The sequence below is a fragment of the Podarcis vaucheri genome, assembly GCF_965113315.1.
Source record: "Podarcis vaucheri genome assembly, chromosome: 3".
NCBI classification, from domain to species: Eukaryota; Metazoa; Chordata; class Lepidosauria; order Squamata; family Lacertidae; genus Podarcis; species Podarcis vaucheri.
In genome coordinates this window covers 12,947,096-12,963,670 of record NC_138761.1, presented here as the reverse complement: position 1 = coordinate 12,963,670, position 16,575 = coordinate 12,947,096, and the positions used below count along the sequence as shown (strand labels likewise).

Below are 16,575 nucleotides of genomic sequence, written 5' to 3'. Positions count from 1 at the left end.
GGAAACAAGAAGAATTACCGACGAAAGAGGAATGGCAGACGAAACTAATGGACTATGCAGAATTAGACAAGATGACAGGAAGGATTCGAAACCTGTGGGATCAGAGATTCTCAGAGGACTGGAGTAAATACAGTGGTGCCTCGCAAGACGAAATTAATTTGTTCCGCGAGTTTTGTCGTCTTGCGACTTTTTTCGTCTTGCGAAGCACGGTGTCGGGAAAGTTTTGGAAAAGCTTCAAAAATAACCAAAGTCTTTAAAAACCTCAAAAAAGGCTACCACACCGTGTTCTATGAGTTGCTCCTCGAAGTCAAGTCGCAACTGTATTAACGGTGTTAAGAAAAAGGAAACAAACTTGCAAGACGTTTCCGTCTTGCGAAGCAAGCCCATAGGGGAAATCGTCTTGCAAAGCAGCTCAAAAAACAAAAAACGCATTCGTCTAGCGAGTTTTTTGTCTTGCGAGGCATTCGTCTTGCGAGGTACCACTGTATGTAAATTATTTGAAAAGCAATTGTAATCAAGAGATTACGCTAGTAGGATTGCAAGAAGTTTTGTAAGGAGGACTATGTGAAATATTGCAGAGAAAAGTATGAAGAAAATTATTAGTGAAGGACTATTAAAAGTAATAGTGAAATTAATGAAATGCAGATTAAGTGATAAAGAGTGAAAAATCTTCAAATGTGGCTGATGGAAGTCCAAAACACTGAATAAGATAAGAAAATATGTTGTATGTTTTTCGGGAAATTTTATGTAAAAAAATAATATATATTTTTTAAAAGAGAATTATCCTGCCAGTTAAGAAAGCATTTTTCTGCAATAGTTAGCTGATGAGCTCCAATTTTAAATCTGCACATTTTTTTTATTGTACAGTGGCTGCTGCAAAACCACTTTGATTTTCAAATTTTATTTATCAAATTGCGGTGTACAAGTATTTTTTATATAACAAACAAATCATCCTAAGTAGTCCAGTGTAAAAAGTGCAAGCGGACAAAGAGGCTGCAGAGCAAAGAGATTGGGGTGCTGGCCATCAAGGACAGGCACCCCTAAACTTGGCCCTCCAGATGTTTTGGGACTACAATTCCCATCATCCCTGACCACTGGTCCTGTTAGCTAGGGATGATGGGAGTTGGAGTGGCAAAACATCTGGAGGGTTGAGTTTGGGGGTGCCTGATCAAGGAGAACAGAAGCAGAAAAACAGAGGGAGAGACGAGAGAGAGAGAGAGAGAGAGAGAGATCACAAATACTTTTCTTTGCAACCTCAAATAGAGTGATAAGTCATCCATAGATGGTAGTTTTGAAAATTACAAGTGTGCTGTGTAAGATTATTATATTTATCAGTTGCTCCCTCCCCAAAGTGACTTACAAAAACAAAGAATAAAAAGAAGAATAAAAACAAGCAAAAATACAGTAATATGTCTGAAATTGCAAATCTAACTCAACAACCCCCCCCCCCGTTTTTTAAAAATAAGCGGAGAGTTAAACTCTAAAGTCTTGAGTAAATAAAAACGCTTCTACCTAAAAACAGAAAACTCCCCTGGGAAGAGCATTCCAGATTACAGGGCCTTGAAAGTGGTGTGCGCGCACATGCACATGTAATCTCCCACTAAAAATAATATTGAAAGGTATCAGCTACTTTAAAATTATCTTCAAAATTCTATATGCTCACTTTGCCACTGCATCTTTGACATTCTTGTTCACAAGTCCCAGGTAATGGTCAATTTGAACCTAGCAAGTAAAGACACAAGGATGAATTACCATTTCAATAACACAGGAAATCACCATGTATTAACACTTACTTTCTGCTCAACATCCTCCCCCCCCCATAACCAGGGACAGAGGTTTCCTGCCACCCTAACGAAAAAGGAACATTGATCCCTTTTCCATTAGGCCTTGAGAGTAGATCATGTCTTCTGTATGTGTATCTATTTCAGAACTGTGCAAGGCTTTTTATTTAGTATAGGATTAGTGATGTTTTAAAGATCTGCAAAATCTTCAGTACCTTCCCCCCCCATCGTTTTTATTGATTTTCCCAATTTTACCAAATCATCCAAATTTAATATAATTTAATACAATTTTCAGTGTCTCATAGAGGATGTCTGTAAGTTTATGCCTGTTAAGCTTCCTTGTAGACCCACTGAGCAAAATATAAATTTCAAGCCACTGTTCAACAGGGCTCAACAACTTTGGTGCCTGGATTTCCAATTTTTGAAATGTGGCAACCCTACCGTTGAAGATGGTCTAGGAGGAATTTATCCATATATGGGGGCAGAGGAGGGGAGCCACTATCTGTTTCCTTGAAATGGTACTCTGCTCTTTTTGCTAGCCTGTTCTCTGAAAGTCTTGCGCCCTCCAATCTAGCTCTCTGCCTCCCAGCGTCTCTAAAGCAGGTCATTTGGAGTTGATCAGTTCCAAAGTAGTTTCCCAACTAGGAAAGCCTGCCAAGTCAGCTTAAGAGGGACACCCTCCAGGGACTTACATAACCCCAGCTGAGCACTAGGAACGGCAGCGGCTAAGTAGATCAACAGGAGAAGAGGTGGGATTGTGTTCTGCAGAGCTCTCTCAAATCTTTCTTGGTACACAACTTACTCTTAATCGTCCCAATTAACCATCACATTTTTGGCAGAGTTGTCAGGGAATATGCGCCACACCGTGTACTCACCTGGTGCTTTTCATAAATAATAGGAATACTGAAGAGCGAAATCAGAGCTGGAATGGGATGCGGGGGGAAACACAACACAAGAAACATCCGTAAGTGTATGCAAATGCAGAAAAGGGATGCAGAAAAGATCGAGTAAGGAAGGGATAGGCAACCTAAGGCCCAGGGACCAGATGCGGCCCAATCGCCTTCTAAATCTGGCCCGTGGATAGTCCAGGAATCAGCATGTTTTTACATGAGTAGAATGTGTGCTTTTATTTAAAATGCATCTCTGGGTTATTTAAAGGGACGTGGGTGGCACTGTGGGTTAAACCACAGAGCCTAGGACTTGCCGATCAGAAGGTCGGCGGTTCGAATCCCTGTGACGGGGTGAGCTCCCTTTGCTCAGTCCCTGCTCCTGCCAACCTAGGGATTCAAAAGCACGTCAAAGTGCAAGTAGATAAATAGGTACCACTCTGGCGGGAAGGTGAACGGCGTTTCCGTGCACTGCTCTGGTTCGCCAGAAGCAGCTTGGCTCCCTCGGCCAATAAAGCGAGATGAGAGCTGCAACCCCAGAGTCAGTCACAACTGGACCTAATGGTCAGGGGTCCCTTTACCTTTTACTGGGTTATTTGTGGGGCATAGGAATTCGTTCATTTCCCCCCCAAAAAAAAATAGTCTTGGCCCTCCAGATGGTCTGAGGGATGGTGGACTGGCCCACGGCTGAAAAAGGTTGCTGACCCCTGAAGTAAGGTGTGCGATTCCAGGCTAAAACAAAAATACGAGGCTGCTGCAAATAGCCCTTGCAACAGGCAGCAGTCTCTGCATTCTGTGAATATGGGATGCAGTGCCCCCAAACAATGACTGGGCATGTGATGTTGAGCTGGACAAGCAAAGCAAGGTCCCCAGATACATCATCTAGACACCTATGCACTCACCTGAGCTACTTAAGATAGCTTAGTTGGTAGAGCACAAGACTCGTTTAATCTCAGGGCCATGCAAGATTCCTGCACTGCAGGGGTTGGAAGAGACGGTACTTTGTGGTTCCTTCTATGATTCCATGAAGTTGCCTTAAACTAGGTCAGACCATAGCTCAGTATCATCTGCGGTGGCTGGTTGCAGGTTTCAGGCAAGGAATCTTGCACAGCTCTATTCGGAGGCTGATGGGTTGAATTTATATACTGCCCTATACTGCAGGTCTATGCCGGGGATTGAACCTGTGACCTTCTGGATGCAAAGCGGATGCTCTGCCACTGAGCTGCAGCCTTCCCCTTACTTTGCCCTGTAAGAATACTGATCCTGATCCCTACTATTGGCATATCAAGCAAATGACTGTGATCAAGTCAAAAGCAATGGAATTTGCCCTCCTCTGCAAACCCTACAGATTAAAACATGGCGTTTCTACGACTTCCCCCACAAAATCTCTGCAGCCTTTGCCAATTTGCTCTGACGCCTCGGCATCATGTTGTGCCGTGACACCAAAATCGCGACGACGTACTGCTTTTCTCACAGAATGCTTTGTTATTAGGTGCAACGTAGTATAGAGGGCCAACTTACCCAGTATCAGCAATGTCAGACCATTGAACAAGGCACCAACGTAGGTGAACACCCACATCAACACGGCAAACTGGAAGAAAAAAGAGAAAGCTGAGTAGGAAGTCAGAATGTGGACCATTTATTAGAGCTCAAGTAGGCTTTGCAGTTGCCATGGGCTGGCTGCTACGTGGGGAGTGGAGGTGGCTGGAGACTCCCCAAATGATGGGAGACTCCCCAAGTAAGCCATTCTAAAGCCTTGCATGCGGAAAATGGGGAAAGTTGACATGGGAATGTCACTCGCAGCAGCAGCATCCCCCATGGCAATTTGGCATTTGTTCCCACTCTTCAGGTGGCCTTCACTGAAGGCAGCATGGAAAGATCAGGCAGCAAAAAGGCAGCGCTCCAGCCTCCGTATGTCAGAGATAATTATAGCCAAAAGGACTTGTAATGGGATCCCACAGACTTTAGCTTTGAGGTCCCCTGGCCGTGCTGAGAATGACGGAAAGTCTCATAGGATTTCACGTCTGCTCCATCTCCCAGTGGTTCATGTGGCCATTTCGACCACAGAAGAGGTTCAAGTACAAGCAATGAGACAGGCCCTGTGCCATTAGATTTAGGGCTAATAATAATAATAATAATAATAATAATAATAATAATAATAATTTATTTATATGCCACTCATCTGACTGGGTTGCCACCCTGGGCGGCTTCCAGCAAATCATAAAACCCGAAGCAAACCACAACACATTAGAAACTTCCCTATGCTACTTCCATGCACTTAAGGTGCATGGAAGGGGATGTTTCGTTAGCAAGATACCCTCCAAGCAGCAAGATACCCTCCAAGGTTGATATATATTACGTAGGGCAGAGGCTTTCAACCTTTTTGGGTCCACGGCTCCCTTGACCAACTACATTCTTTCTGTGGCGCCCTTGTGAGCCTCAGGAGCCCAGTTACGTCACCCTGTGCCTGCAGAGCCGGCAGTCCCTCACCCTTTTTCGAACACCCTCCCTTCTGAAGTGTTCACCCAGCCGCCTCTCCTCTCCCCTCTCATTGGGAGTCCTCTGGGCAGCCGCAGCTGCCGCCTCTGGTCTCTGAGCTGCACCCTCCTTGCCCCAAAGAGATGTGCCTCCTCACACTGCCCCACCAGGGCCTGGCAAGCACCCCCTGCCCAGCGCCAGAGGCATCATTCACCTGGGCAGCTTGCAGCCAGCACTGCTGCAACTAACACCTGTGCAAGCCTTTGGGAGGCAGAGATGTGAGAGGGCATCAGGGGAGGGAGGGAAGGACAGAGGGACAGAGACCAGTGTTGCCCACAGCACCCCTGACTATCATTCAAGGCACCCCAGGTTGCCACAGCACGTGGGTTGAAAACCACTGACGTAGGACAAAACCTTTGTTCTCTCCACCACCACCACCCACGGCAGCCTCCTTCCTTGCGTTCCACTTCCCAGACACTGTAAGCTTCTGTTCCCAGAACACAGAAATTAGATGGTGGCAGCCGTTAAGGCTGCCTTGGTTCTTTGTGACCTAGTGCTAATGGGAGGAGTGGGGTTAAGGTTGTCTTCAGTAGCAGCGGCCCTCTGGTTGATTCTAGACTACATTTCGTGCCATCCCTGGTTATTAACCATGCTGGCTGGTGGCTGGTGAGAGTTGGAGTCCAGTAGCACTTGGAGAGCCACAGACTCCCCATCTCCGGTCTTAAGTCTAGAAGGGGGGAAGCAGCTTTGCAAAATCTTTAACTGCAGAGCTGCGGATGTGCACAGTTCCCCCTTGCTGTGTCAAAGCACCAGTCCATCCAGCCCAGAAGCTCTCCATTATTTCAGGCAGGGAGCTGGGGAAGAGCCATGATCCATGGTAGAACATCTGCTTGGCACATACAGGTAAGGCTGGGAGGCAGCCCTGCCTGGAACCCTGGAGAGCTGCTGCCAGTCAGTGCAGACAACGCTAAGCAAGATGGACGAGTGGTCTGGCCTGGTTTACAGCAGTGCGTTGAGTCTCTTTTGGTCCTGCTAACTTGACATCCTTTCTGCCCAGCTCACCAGGGACTGAACTTGAGAAACAACTTGGTCTGTGGTCTTTCTTCTCAAGGAACTGGTGGCTCTTTAGGACTTGAGAGAGGAAGCAAGGAGGGCCGTTTGGAGGCAAAATGTTTACCTTTCCTAAGCATCTAGTGAATTGCAAACCCAAAACCCCAACCACGTGAAACTGGAGGAGGTGGGGGAGAATCACCTTTACTATTCCAAATGTAACATGAGAAATAAGGGAACGAGACCAACATGTCCCGGGATGAGATAGAGCCCTACTAGTTCCCAGAGGGTTTAAGATCTACTTGCCAAGTAAGAAGGGCAGGGGTGTGGGGGTGTGACCTGGAAGTGCTGAATCACTAATGTGTTGCGTGTGGGGTGGTGGGTGAGAGTTCCCAGGTCAGCTGATTCCCATTGCTAATCTGAGGGCAAAATATTCAGTAGGGGAAAGGCCCTCTGAACAAAATGACTAAGAGCACATTTGCACAATCATTTACTTAGAAGTATTTATTACTTGGGCTGGGTTTTCTTTTTTTATTGGATAATGTTCGAAGAAGGTTACAAGCCTTTAAGATATAACTATGAACTGAGTTAATTTTAAAAAAAGAAGTTCAGCAATACATTTAAAAAGTAGTAAAAAATGGCAAATTAGCAAGAGTTTATCCAAAGACTCAACGGCACTGTTTTCCCATACACCCTGTATCTCTCAATTCTTGAATTCTAAGAAACCCCTGGGATGCGGGTGGCACTGTGGGTTAAACCACAGAGCCTAGGACTTGCCAATCAGAAGGTCAGCGGTTCGAATCCCCACAACGGAGTGAGCTCCCGTTGCTCAGTCCCTGCTCCTGCCAACCTAGCAGTTCGAAAGCACGTCAAAGTGCAAGTAGATAAATAGGTACCGCTCCGGCGGGAAGGTAAATGGCATTTCCATGCGCTGCTCTGGTTTGCCAGAAGCGGCTTAGTCATGCTGGCCACATGACCCGGAAGCTGTACGCCAGCTCCCTCGGCCAATAAAGCGAGATGAGCGCTGCAACCCCAGAGTCGGCCATGACTGGACCTAATGGTCAGGGGTCCCTTTACCTTTTAAGAAACCCCTGCTTGTGACCCTTGGTTAACCAAAGGTATCCTGAGCCCCCCCCCCAAAAAAAACATGGGTCTCCAGTTGTTCCTGGACTACAACCCAGCACCCCTGACCACTGGTTCTGCTAGCTAGAGATGATGGGAGTTGTGGTCCAACAACAAACTTGGGGACCCAAGTTTGAGAAACACTGCCCAAGGAGAATACAAAGAAGCTTTCGCTTGGCACCTGCAATGCTGGTAATGTCACTATTAAATGGATATTGGTGACAAAGCTCCAGCCATGTCCAGTTAATACCCCTTTTCCTCTTCCACTGGCTGCAGCACCTGCAGCAGAGGCTCCTGCTGAACGCTTAAGTCTGCAGCAGCACACCTGTGGCCCTGTAGATGCTGCTGGTCTGCACCTCCCTTCACCTCTGACCACTGCATGCAACCTGGGGCTGCTGGGAGAGGCTTCTATGTAGATTTAAGATTATGCATTCTTGCCTTGGCACAGTACTTTCGACTTAAAAGCACGGCTTACACAGCACCCTGGGAAGCACCGACAAGAAAATGCAGCAGAAAATGCTTGGTGGCATTTATCAGGGAAAGGGAACCCTGAGGGCCATGTTACCTGAATACCATGTTACCTGTATACCTGAAGGAGCGTCTCCAACCATCGTTCAGCCCGGACACTGAGGTCCAGCTCCGAGGGCCTTCTGGCGGTTCCCTCATTGCGAGAAGTGAGGTTACAGGGAACCAGACGGAGGGCCTTCTCGGTAGTGGTGCCCACCCTGTGGAACGCCCTCCCTTCAGATGTGAAGGCAACCCTGTTTAGGGAAGTTTTTAATATTTAATGCTGTATTGCTTTTAACATTTGATTGGGAGCCGCCCAGAGTGGCTGGGGAAACTCAGCCAGATGGGCGGGGTATAAATAATAAATTATTATTATTATTATTATTATTATTATTATTATTATTATCATTATCATCATCATCATCATCATCATCACGGACAACCTTGCAGAGGCCATGTCAGCAAAAGGGGAAAGAAGGTGTGGCCAGATGCAAAAGTAGGGAATGCATGAAAACTCCTTGGCATAGAAGGATGAATTCCAGTCACAGAAACACCAGAGGTTTTACACGTAGCCCTTTCCATTCTTCAAGGTCACATTCCAGGTAGACTAAAAAGCACTCAAGGAGTGTGTGGAAAAAGGCCAGTGAGGTTAGACAGTCCTGGAGGGCTGCAATGACTTGTTCACACACACAGAGAGCCTGAGGTCCCCACCCCCTGGCATGTATACCACAATCTGAGGCCTACAGTTGTTGCAGAGTCTTTGACAAGGCCAGGTCATTCCGCACATCCATAACAAAACATTTTCTGGTGCGTAAGCTTGCCTTTTCCTCCAAAGGGTTAGAAACCTTGCCTTCCCTGCAATGTGGCTGCTCATCACATCGCTTAAGAGCCACTAGGGAGTTGTTGTTGTTAAAAAATCAACCCCTATTTCAGAAACTGCATAGAAGTCTTACTTATACAGCAACTATGGGCAAAGGGCTGTTTCTGCAGAACTCTGGCCTATCTCAGAACCGGCTGCAAGTCTTAGCAGATGTTAAGGCTCAGATAAGATACTTAAATCTCTTTCCAGGCAAGGGCCCTTGTATGTCGTCTTCTTCTTTTTAAGGCTGTAAGCTTAAGCAAGAATTCTGAGATAGGACAGGGTGCATCTTACAGGAAAGTCAGTCCACCAGGCAGGCTCAGTTACATGAACCAATGACAACACAGCAGAATTATCCCTGCCCATATGGCTCTGCCATATAGTTAGCCAAGAGCATGGGGGCCACTACAGGAAGCAGACACCCCCAACACACACATCTCTATCTTCCGTCAACAAGAAAGAAGCATTTCCAGAGTTTTCAGCCAGGCAAGTGAGGGTGTGTAGCAAAGCCATGAGGAGTATGACCCGGAGAGAATTCCAAGGGCCAGACCAAACGTCATGGAGGGGCACATTTGGCCCTTGCACCTAAGGCTTTTAATCCTGTCATATTGGGCTAAATGGCATTAAACCAGTCTCTCTCAACCTTGAGTCCCTGGATGGCGTTGGACTACAACTCCCACCATCCCTAGCAACCAGGACCAGTGGCCCGGGATGATGGGAGTTGTAGTCCAACAACATCTGGGGACCCAAGGTTGAGAAAGGCTGCGTTAAACCAATATGTGATCTGTTATATGCCTCCTCAAGTGACTCCTACTATATTTAGCAAGAAAAATAATCAACCCCAAACCCAACACTGAACAGCTGACCCCTTAACACAGTTTGAAGATACTAAAGATAGGAGCGAGTCCTGTGGCAGAATAAGACTGGCTGGGCCATATGTTTTGGCGAATTTATACTGTGCTGCAATCGCTACAGCAGATCTTGATAAAATCACAGTATGACTGAAAACTTTTCAGCAAACCTCCTGCTCCTCAAAAGTCTACTTTGCCATCGCTGCATAGCTGGGAGTTCTTTTGATCTGCCATCATCACCTGGCAAATGGTATTGGGGAAACTGTTGAATAGTCCCTCCAGCAAATGTGACTGGCATCTTCTAGGCTGCCTGAGTTTCCGAATTTAAGGAATGGGACAGTTTCCACTCCCTCTTTGGCATTTTAAATATGGCTGACCGCAGGCCTTTCCCCAGAAGAGGGTGGGATGCCAAAGATACTGCAAACCACAGAGAAATCTTATCTAAAAGACATTAATAAAAAAACTCCACACACTTCAGAGAAATATCTTCTTCCCTTTGTGGGGGAAAAATACATAATTTGCACCTCAGCATGAAAAGATTCTAAATCAACTTTGGGTTGATGGCTTTCCAGATGTTAAAAGGTAAAGGGACCCCTGACCATTAGGTCCAGCCGTGACTGACTCTGGGCTTTACTGGCCAAGGGAGCCGGCGTACAGCTTCCGGGTCATGTGGCCAGCTTGACTAAGCCGCTTCTGGCGAATCAGAGCAGCACACGGAAATGCTGTTTACCTTCATGCTGGAGCGGGACCTATTTATCTACTTGCACTTTGACATGCTTTCGAACTGCGAAGTTGGCAGGAGCAAGGACCCAGCAACGGGAGCTCACCCCGTCGTGAGGATTCGAACCGCCGACCTTCATGATCGGCAAGCCCTAGGCTCTGTGGTTTAACCCACAGCACCACCCATCCCGTCATCTCCAGCTAGCACGGCCAATGGTCAATGATGATGGGAGATGTAGTCAAGCAACATCTCTGGAGGATACCATGTTGACCATCCCTGACCTGGAATGCTAGAGTAGACAGATATCTAGTCTTCTACAGCAGGATTCCTCTGGTGTTCTTAAGCCTCAAACAACTGCAGTAAGGAGAACAAAATGATGCTAAAGGTTTTATTTTGTTCCAACTCATCTTGAGTTCCACAGAACCATCCTTCAGCAATTTCCTTTTACATTTTAGGAATGGGTTGCTTCAATCTTGCTTTATGCTGCTGACTGCTGGGAGAAAGCATTCAGCAGAGCAAGAGAGGACACTGGCTTGAATCTTGCTAAGGCAACACCAGAAATTGAACCAAGTCAGGGAGTTGAAATTTCAACACCCCAAAGTCGCCAGTGAGCAAATTCTACAAGTCAGTAAAGCAAAACAAAAAAATTCCTTCCAGTAGCACCTTAAAGACCAACTAAGTTAGTTCTTGGTATGAGCTTTCGTGTGCATGCACACTTCTTCAGATACACTGAAACAGAAGTTGCCAGATCCTTCTATATAGTGAGAAGGTGGGGAGGGGTATTACTCAGAAGGGTGGTGGGAATGGGAGATTGGCAGATAGCTGAGATGAGCCTGTTGACGACTCTTAACCCCTCCCCACCTTCTCACTATATAGAAGGATCTGGCAACTTCTGTTTCAGTGTATCTGAAGAAGTGTGCATGCACACGAAAGCTCATACCAAGAACTAACTTAGTTGGTCTTTAAGGTGCTACTGGAAGGAATTTTTTTATTTTGACTATGGCAGACCAACACGGCTACCTATCTGTAACTAAAGCAAAACAGATAGGCTTCAGTCAATCAACAGTGTCAGGTAGTAACTCAGATTTTCTGATAAGGTGACAGTTGATCCTCCTCCAGGGTTGTTGAAGACTCCCATAGAAGTGGCTATACCAACACTGGAAAACTTTGCTCAGATCACCAGCCTCTCAACTGGAATTATCCAGTAGCAAGAAGTTGTAAAGTGGCATTTAAATGCACTCTAAGGTGGCCTTTTTGCAGATGGAAAATAAAGTAGTTAAATAAGAAAATAAGTGGTTAAATATTAAAGGTGTCACGTCCACAGCCCTACGGTATCAGCTACTCTAGCCTAGATCTAAAACCAATCATGGTTTTAGATGGGTAAAGAAAATATCCAAGCTATCGTCTATTTCAGAAGCACTTCCTACGTGCTCCACTTCATATAAACCTACGTGGTTATGCAAGTCTTTTGAAGCATGAAAGAACGGCAGAATGCTAAATCAATGAGCTGGAAAGGAACTGCAGAATATTCCCTTGTTCAGGGCAAGAATGAAGACTTTACTGACAGCTGAAATTAATTTTTCATATCAGAGGGTTTCTTCTTCCTCTTTTGCCAGTTGGATCAAAGACTTTTATTCTATTGGAAGTATTATGCTTTGTCAATGTTCACAACATTGTATACTCTCTGCACAGAATCCGTGGGTGGGGGCCATCTGAAGTACAACACAAATTCACAATGTTTTTTGGTGGGTGCCATTTTTAATGACCCCCATACATTTTTAAAAGCCAATGCTTCAAATTGCTGAAATCCTTTTCCAGCTAAAACTTTTCTTTAATGAAAGCCTTGTAACGCCATAATGCTATTATGCCAGTTTCGGTAGTATGGTGCAATGGAGTTCAAAAACCACAAAACTATAAAGTGGGAATAATTAAACCACAAACACCATAGAATTATGGTGCTGAATATCTTTTTTTTTTTTAATCGCTGGGGAAGTCTTTTTACCAATAATGAAAGGATTAAAATTCAAAATCATGGTCATGAAATGGAACCCACCACAAATTTTATAATGAATATGTGCTGACCTGTGACAGGTCCAAACTCATGTTCAAAATTTGCCCTTTTAAAAAGGCAGAAGTGCAGCTCTAAAGCAGCCTTCCTCAACTGGGAGGGGGCACTGATAAAGATGGGACTTGGAATTTAGACGGAAGACAAATACCAAAAATACCAGATGCTGCTGTTGGGTGGGTGCCCACCCAAACTGTGATCAAACCATAGCAGTTCCACCTTAAATAACTAGTATGGAAGCATCCCAAGTCTCCTGCTTCTGGCCCAATAGTCAATTATATTAATTGCTTCTAAAGCAACAAATTTCAAATATGCCTGCCTAATTTAAGAATGGGCATAAATACTGGGAAAGACTTACAAGGGAACTGAAATCCAAATAGGCCCACATACCCCCGGTGGTCGTTAGAACCTCTAACGTGTGGGTGGGGAACTTGTTGACCTCCATGTGTTGCTAGACTACAACTCCCATCACCCCTTCTGGCTGGGGCTGATGGGAGCTGGAGTCCCAACAACATCCAAAGCAAGGGCACAGTTCGCCATCCCTGCCCTAAAACCATACAGACACATCTCTGCCCACCTCATATGCTTTACTGCATTTGACAAACACCAGATGGTCCTTCAGGTCAACGTGGATGAGATTCCCTCCCCTTCTGCAAGTATATACTCCGGAAAGGTTGGAAATAATGGAAGTCTCTTACCTTTAGCGAATCCACCAAGTCATCCACTAGGAAGAGGCGTCTGAGCTCCTTAACTGTGTTGTTGAAGTGGCCAAGCACCATATGGCTGTATTTTTGGACAAGCTCCTCAGACACAGCGACATCTTTATCCAAGTAAGCCCTAAAAGAGGGAGAGCGCCGTTCATAACATTCGACTTGGCAGCACGAGATTCTTCGAGCTCTCCAAGCTCTCAGCCAGAGCACAATGGAGAAACAACGGGGGAAGGTCATGGTGCTCAAGAATTGTACAGATGGACAAAGACCCAAGCGTGAGGCGCTCTATAATTTATTCACAGCAGTGAAGCTGCCGCGCTTAAAACCCTAGGTCTTTCCAAGAACGGGCACAATTAGTTCATTAAACTGCACTTAAATGGTAGAAGCAAATGTCTGGCCACTTAAAGCAGGTAAACGAAAGGTAAAAAAATAAATAAGACTGTGCCTTTTTGCACATGGGAAGGCAGGCTTGGCAACTAAAATCAAATGTCCTTTTGGCTAGATATAACTGGAGATGATGTCCTACTCAGTCCAAAGAAGAGCCTTTCTTTTGAAACAAAAAAACCAACACTCCCACAGCTTCACTGCATTAAGCAAACCCATTTCCCAGAATATCGCAACCCTCAAAGTTCTACTTTCATCCCACTAACCTCTTGCCAATCAGCCCAACATATTTTAAATATTTTTAAAGAGGAAATAAATACTTCATCCCAGCCTAGCCCTTCAAAATTGCCTCTGGGGGTTAGGAGAGCATTTAGCAAGCTAAAATGTTCACCCTGTTAGAACCACCACTTTAGCACAATGTCAAATTCCTCCCATTTTATCCTATTTGCAGAAATGTGGCATCCTTGAAGTTTTCAAGATGCTTCTTAGACAGGCATGTAGCATCTGCCGATTCTGCTTGCTCGATGCTTTTCTTGTCGTGAAAGGTACCTGATTTTAAAGCTACTGCAAGTTTCACAACTGCCCAATTCAAAAGGGGTGGCATTGCATTTGAGATAGTTCAGTGTTGGCTGTGTAGGTTCCAAAACTACTCAAATGGCCAAAGATTATGAAATTATGAAACCATACCAATGCAATATAGTGTAATGAAACATTACTGTACCGAAGTGCATTGTGACATTATGATAAATGCCTTAGGAGCTAAACCTACATGGGTAAACATGTAGTAGTAGGAAAGGAAAAAAGTAATTTTTTTCTTTTCTTTTTTGCACTAATGTGCATAATTTTTATTATGGAGATCTGCAAGACTGTTGGTATGTGGAGAAGGGCACATACCAGCATGCATTGTGAAGAAAGCTAGGTGTCTGGTAAGCCATCTTCCAATGGATTAGACTCCTAAGTTAGCATTGAGTAAATCTGTTGCTCTGTCAACCTTTAATTGCTTCCATTAAAACGGGGCTGGCTGGGAGCTTTACAAATAACTTAAGCATAAACCTTTGCTCTAAAGAGTTTTACAGCCCAGAGATAGGAGGTCAGGGAAGGGGAAGAAGCAAATTTGCATGCTGATCAGCAAGAGCCGCTGTATGGCAAGCAACCCAAGGGACACAGTGTGCACAAGGGTGGCAGTCATCTGTCATGGATGCTTTAGCTGGGATTCCTGCATTGCAGGGGGGTGGATTAGATGTCCCTTCCAATTCTTCACTTCTATGATTCTATGACCATAGACGATGTATGGAAGTGAGAGCAGGACCATAAAGAAGGCTGATCGCCGAAGAATTCATGCTTTTGAATTATGGTGCTAGAGGAGACTCTTGAGGGTCCCATGGACAGCAAAAAGATCAAACCTATCCATTCTGAAGGAAATCAGCCCTGAGTGCTCACTGGAAGGGCAGATCCTGAAGCTGAGGCTCCAATACTTTGGCCATCTCATGAGAAGAGAAGACTCCCTGGAAAAGACCCTGATGCTGGGAAAGATGGAGGGCACAAGGAGAAGGGGACGACAGAGGACGAGATGGTTGGACAGTGTTCTCAAAGCTACCAACATGAGTCTGACCAAACTGCGGGAGGCAGTGGAAGACAGGAGTGCCTGGCGTGCTCTGGTCAATGGGGTCAAGAAGAGTCTGACATGACTAAACAACTAAACAACAATGACCATAGCTATCTCCCTCTGCGCATAACAGGGGAAGATATTCAACTAATAGCTGATGTGTCAGCTTACATGTCAACTAACATATAAGCCCAATGCTGAAGCACAGAATACTGACATGGTGACAAGTTCTGTACATAGACAGGAACTTTCTCCATTTTCAGCGCCAGCTGAAGACGTTCCTCTTCCAACAAGCCTTCAAGCACCTTTATTCCAACTGTTCTGGATCTGAATCAATATTGTTGTTTTAAACTGTTTTTTTAAAAAAAATATTTATAGTAGTTGTTATTGTTTTTATATTGTTTTTATATGCAATTGTTTCTACCTGCTTTAATATACTGTGTGCCATTATATCCTTTAGAGATGCCTTGTGTGAAGTGATTCATGAATGAAGGAAATAATTGCACAGGCTTCCCATTTGCTTCCAGGCCAATTCAGGGCGCTGGCACTGCTCCTCTGTGAGCCTTCCTGCTCACAGGCAGGTTTAACATACTGAAGGACATTGTCCTCTTTCTATGCTCCTCCCAATATAAGCATGCAGCTGGAGACAGGTCTAACCCTGCTTTAAGTCGTTTACATACTGTCCTCTTTTGTATATTATTTACTACAAAGCTCAGTGACTAAGCTCTTTAGCAACGAAACGTCGGATTACCAGAACGACGCCCGAGCACTGGTATAACACAAGTGGACTCTTTATTACTGCGTTTGCAATTGTTCAAGATAAAATATATTTTGGAAAGAGAAGAAATGAGCACTGAACCACTGATATATGACAAGTGGACTCTTTAATTACTGTGTTTGCAATTGTTTAAGATTAAACCTATTTGGGAAAGAAACTACTTTTGCCATTTTTTTATGGACGTTTAGTGTTTGTTTACAGATAGTTGCCTTGGTGATATTATCTTGTGTCCATTGCAGTAGTCGTTGTATCATCAACCTGTTCATTGTTTCAACTGCTATTTAAGGTTATCAGCTCAGGTCCTGCCCTGCATCCTTCCCAAAGTCTTCAAAGGTACCACCAAGGCATCCGAAGGCAGATAGGTAACATTTAAACCCTGCAATTCAGTGCCAACACTAAAATCATGGCACTCCAGTGAAGCAAACCGGCAGCGTTCTACATGCACCTAAGATTACTCAGACAACAACAGGAGCTGCTACCTGCAAGACTACTCCATGCCAAAGCCCAGGAAGGCTGAAAAGGAACTAGGGCTTATCCACACTTACCTTTCCTCTGCTCTTTCCAGGCATGACCCGCAATTTAAAGCTCTCTGAGTGCCCCTTTTATTTGCTCCAGAGCTTTCCCTGCAAAAACCCGCTCTTTAAAGCTCAGTCGGAGCAAATGTCAATCCAAGGGAAACCCAAATTGGTGTTTGTTCCAAGACTATGGTTAGCCCAGTGAAGACACCAAAGCAAAATAGAAGGAAGATCACAGATATGTGCACAACTGATACAAAA

The 16,575-nt window shown here is 45.0% G+C and overlaps 1 protein-coding gene across 6 annotated transcripts in view; it reads right to left on the bottom strand.

The window, feature by feature from the left end:
- RTN4 (reticulon 4) overlaps nt 1-16,575 on the bottom strand; it is a 64,199-nt gene that overhangs the window by 1,424 nt on the left and 46,200 nt on the right. For all 6 annotated transcript variants that reach the window (XM_082217318.1, XM_082217319.1, XM_082217320.1 and 3 more), the window contains 4 exons: nt 13,020-13,158; nt 4,190-4,259; nt 2,657-2,703; nt 1,664-1,722 (listed from right to left, as the gene is read on the bottom strand). In XM_082217318.1, coding sequence (XP_082073444.1) covers nt 1,664-1,722; nt 2,657-2,703; nt 4,190-4,259; nt 13,020-13,158 — 315 coding nt within the window. The remainder of the gene's footprint in view (nt 1-1,663; nt 1,723-2,656; nt 2,704-4,189; nt 4,260-13,019; nt 13,159-16,575) is intronic.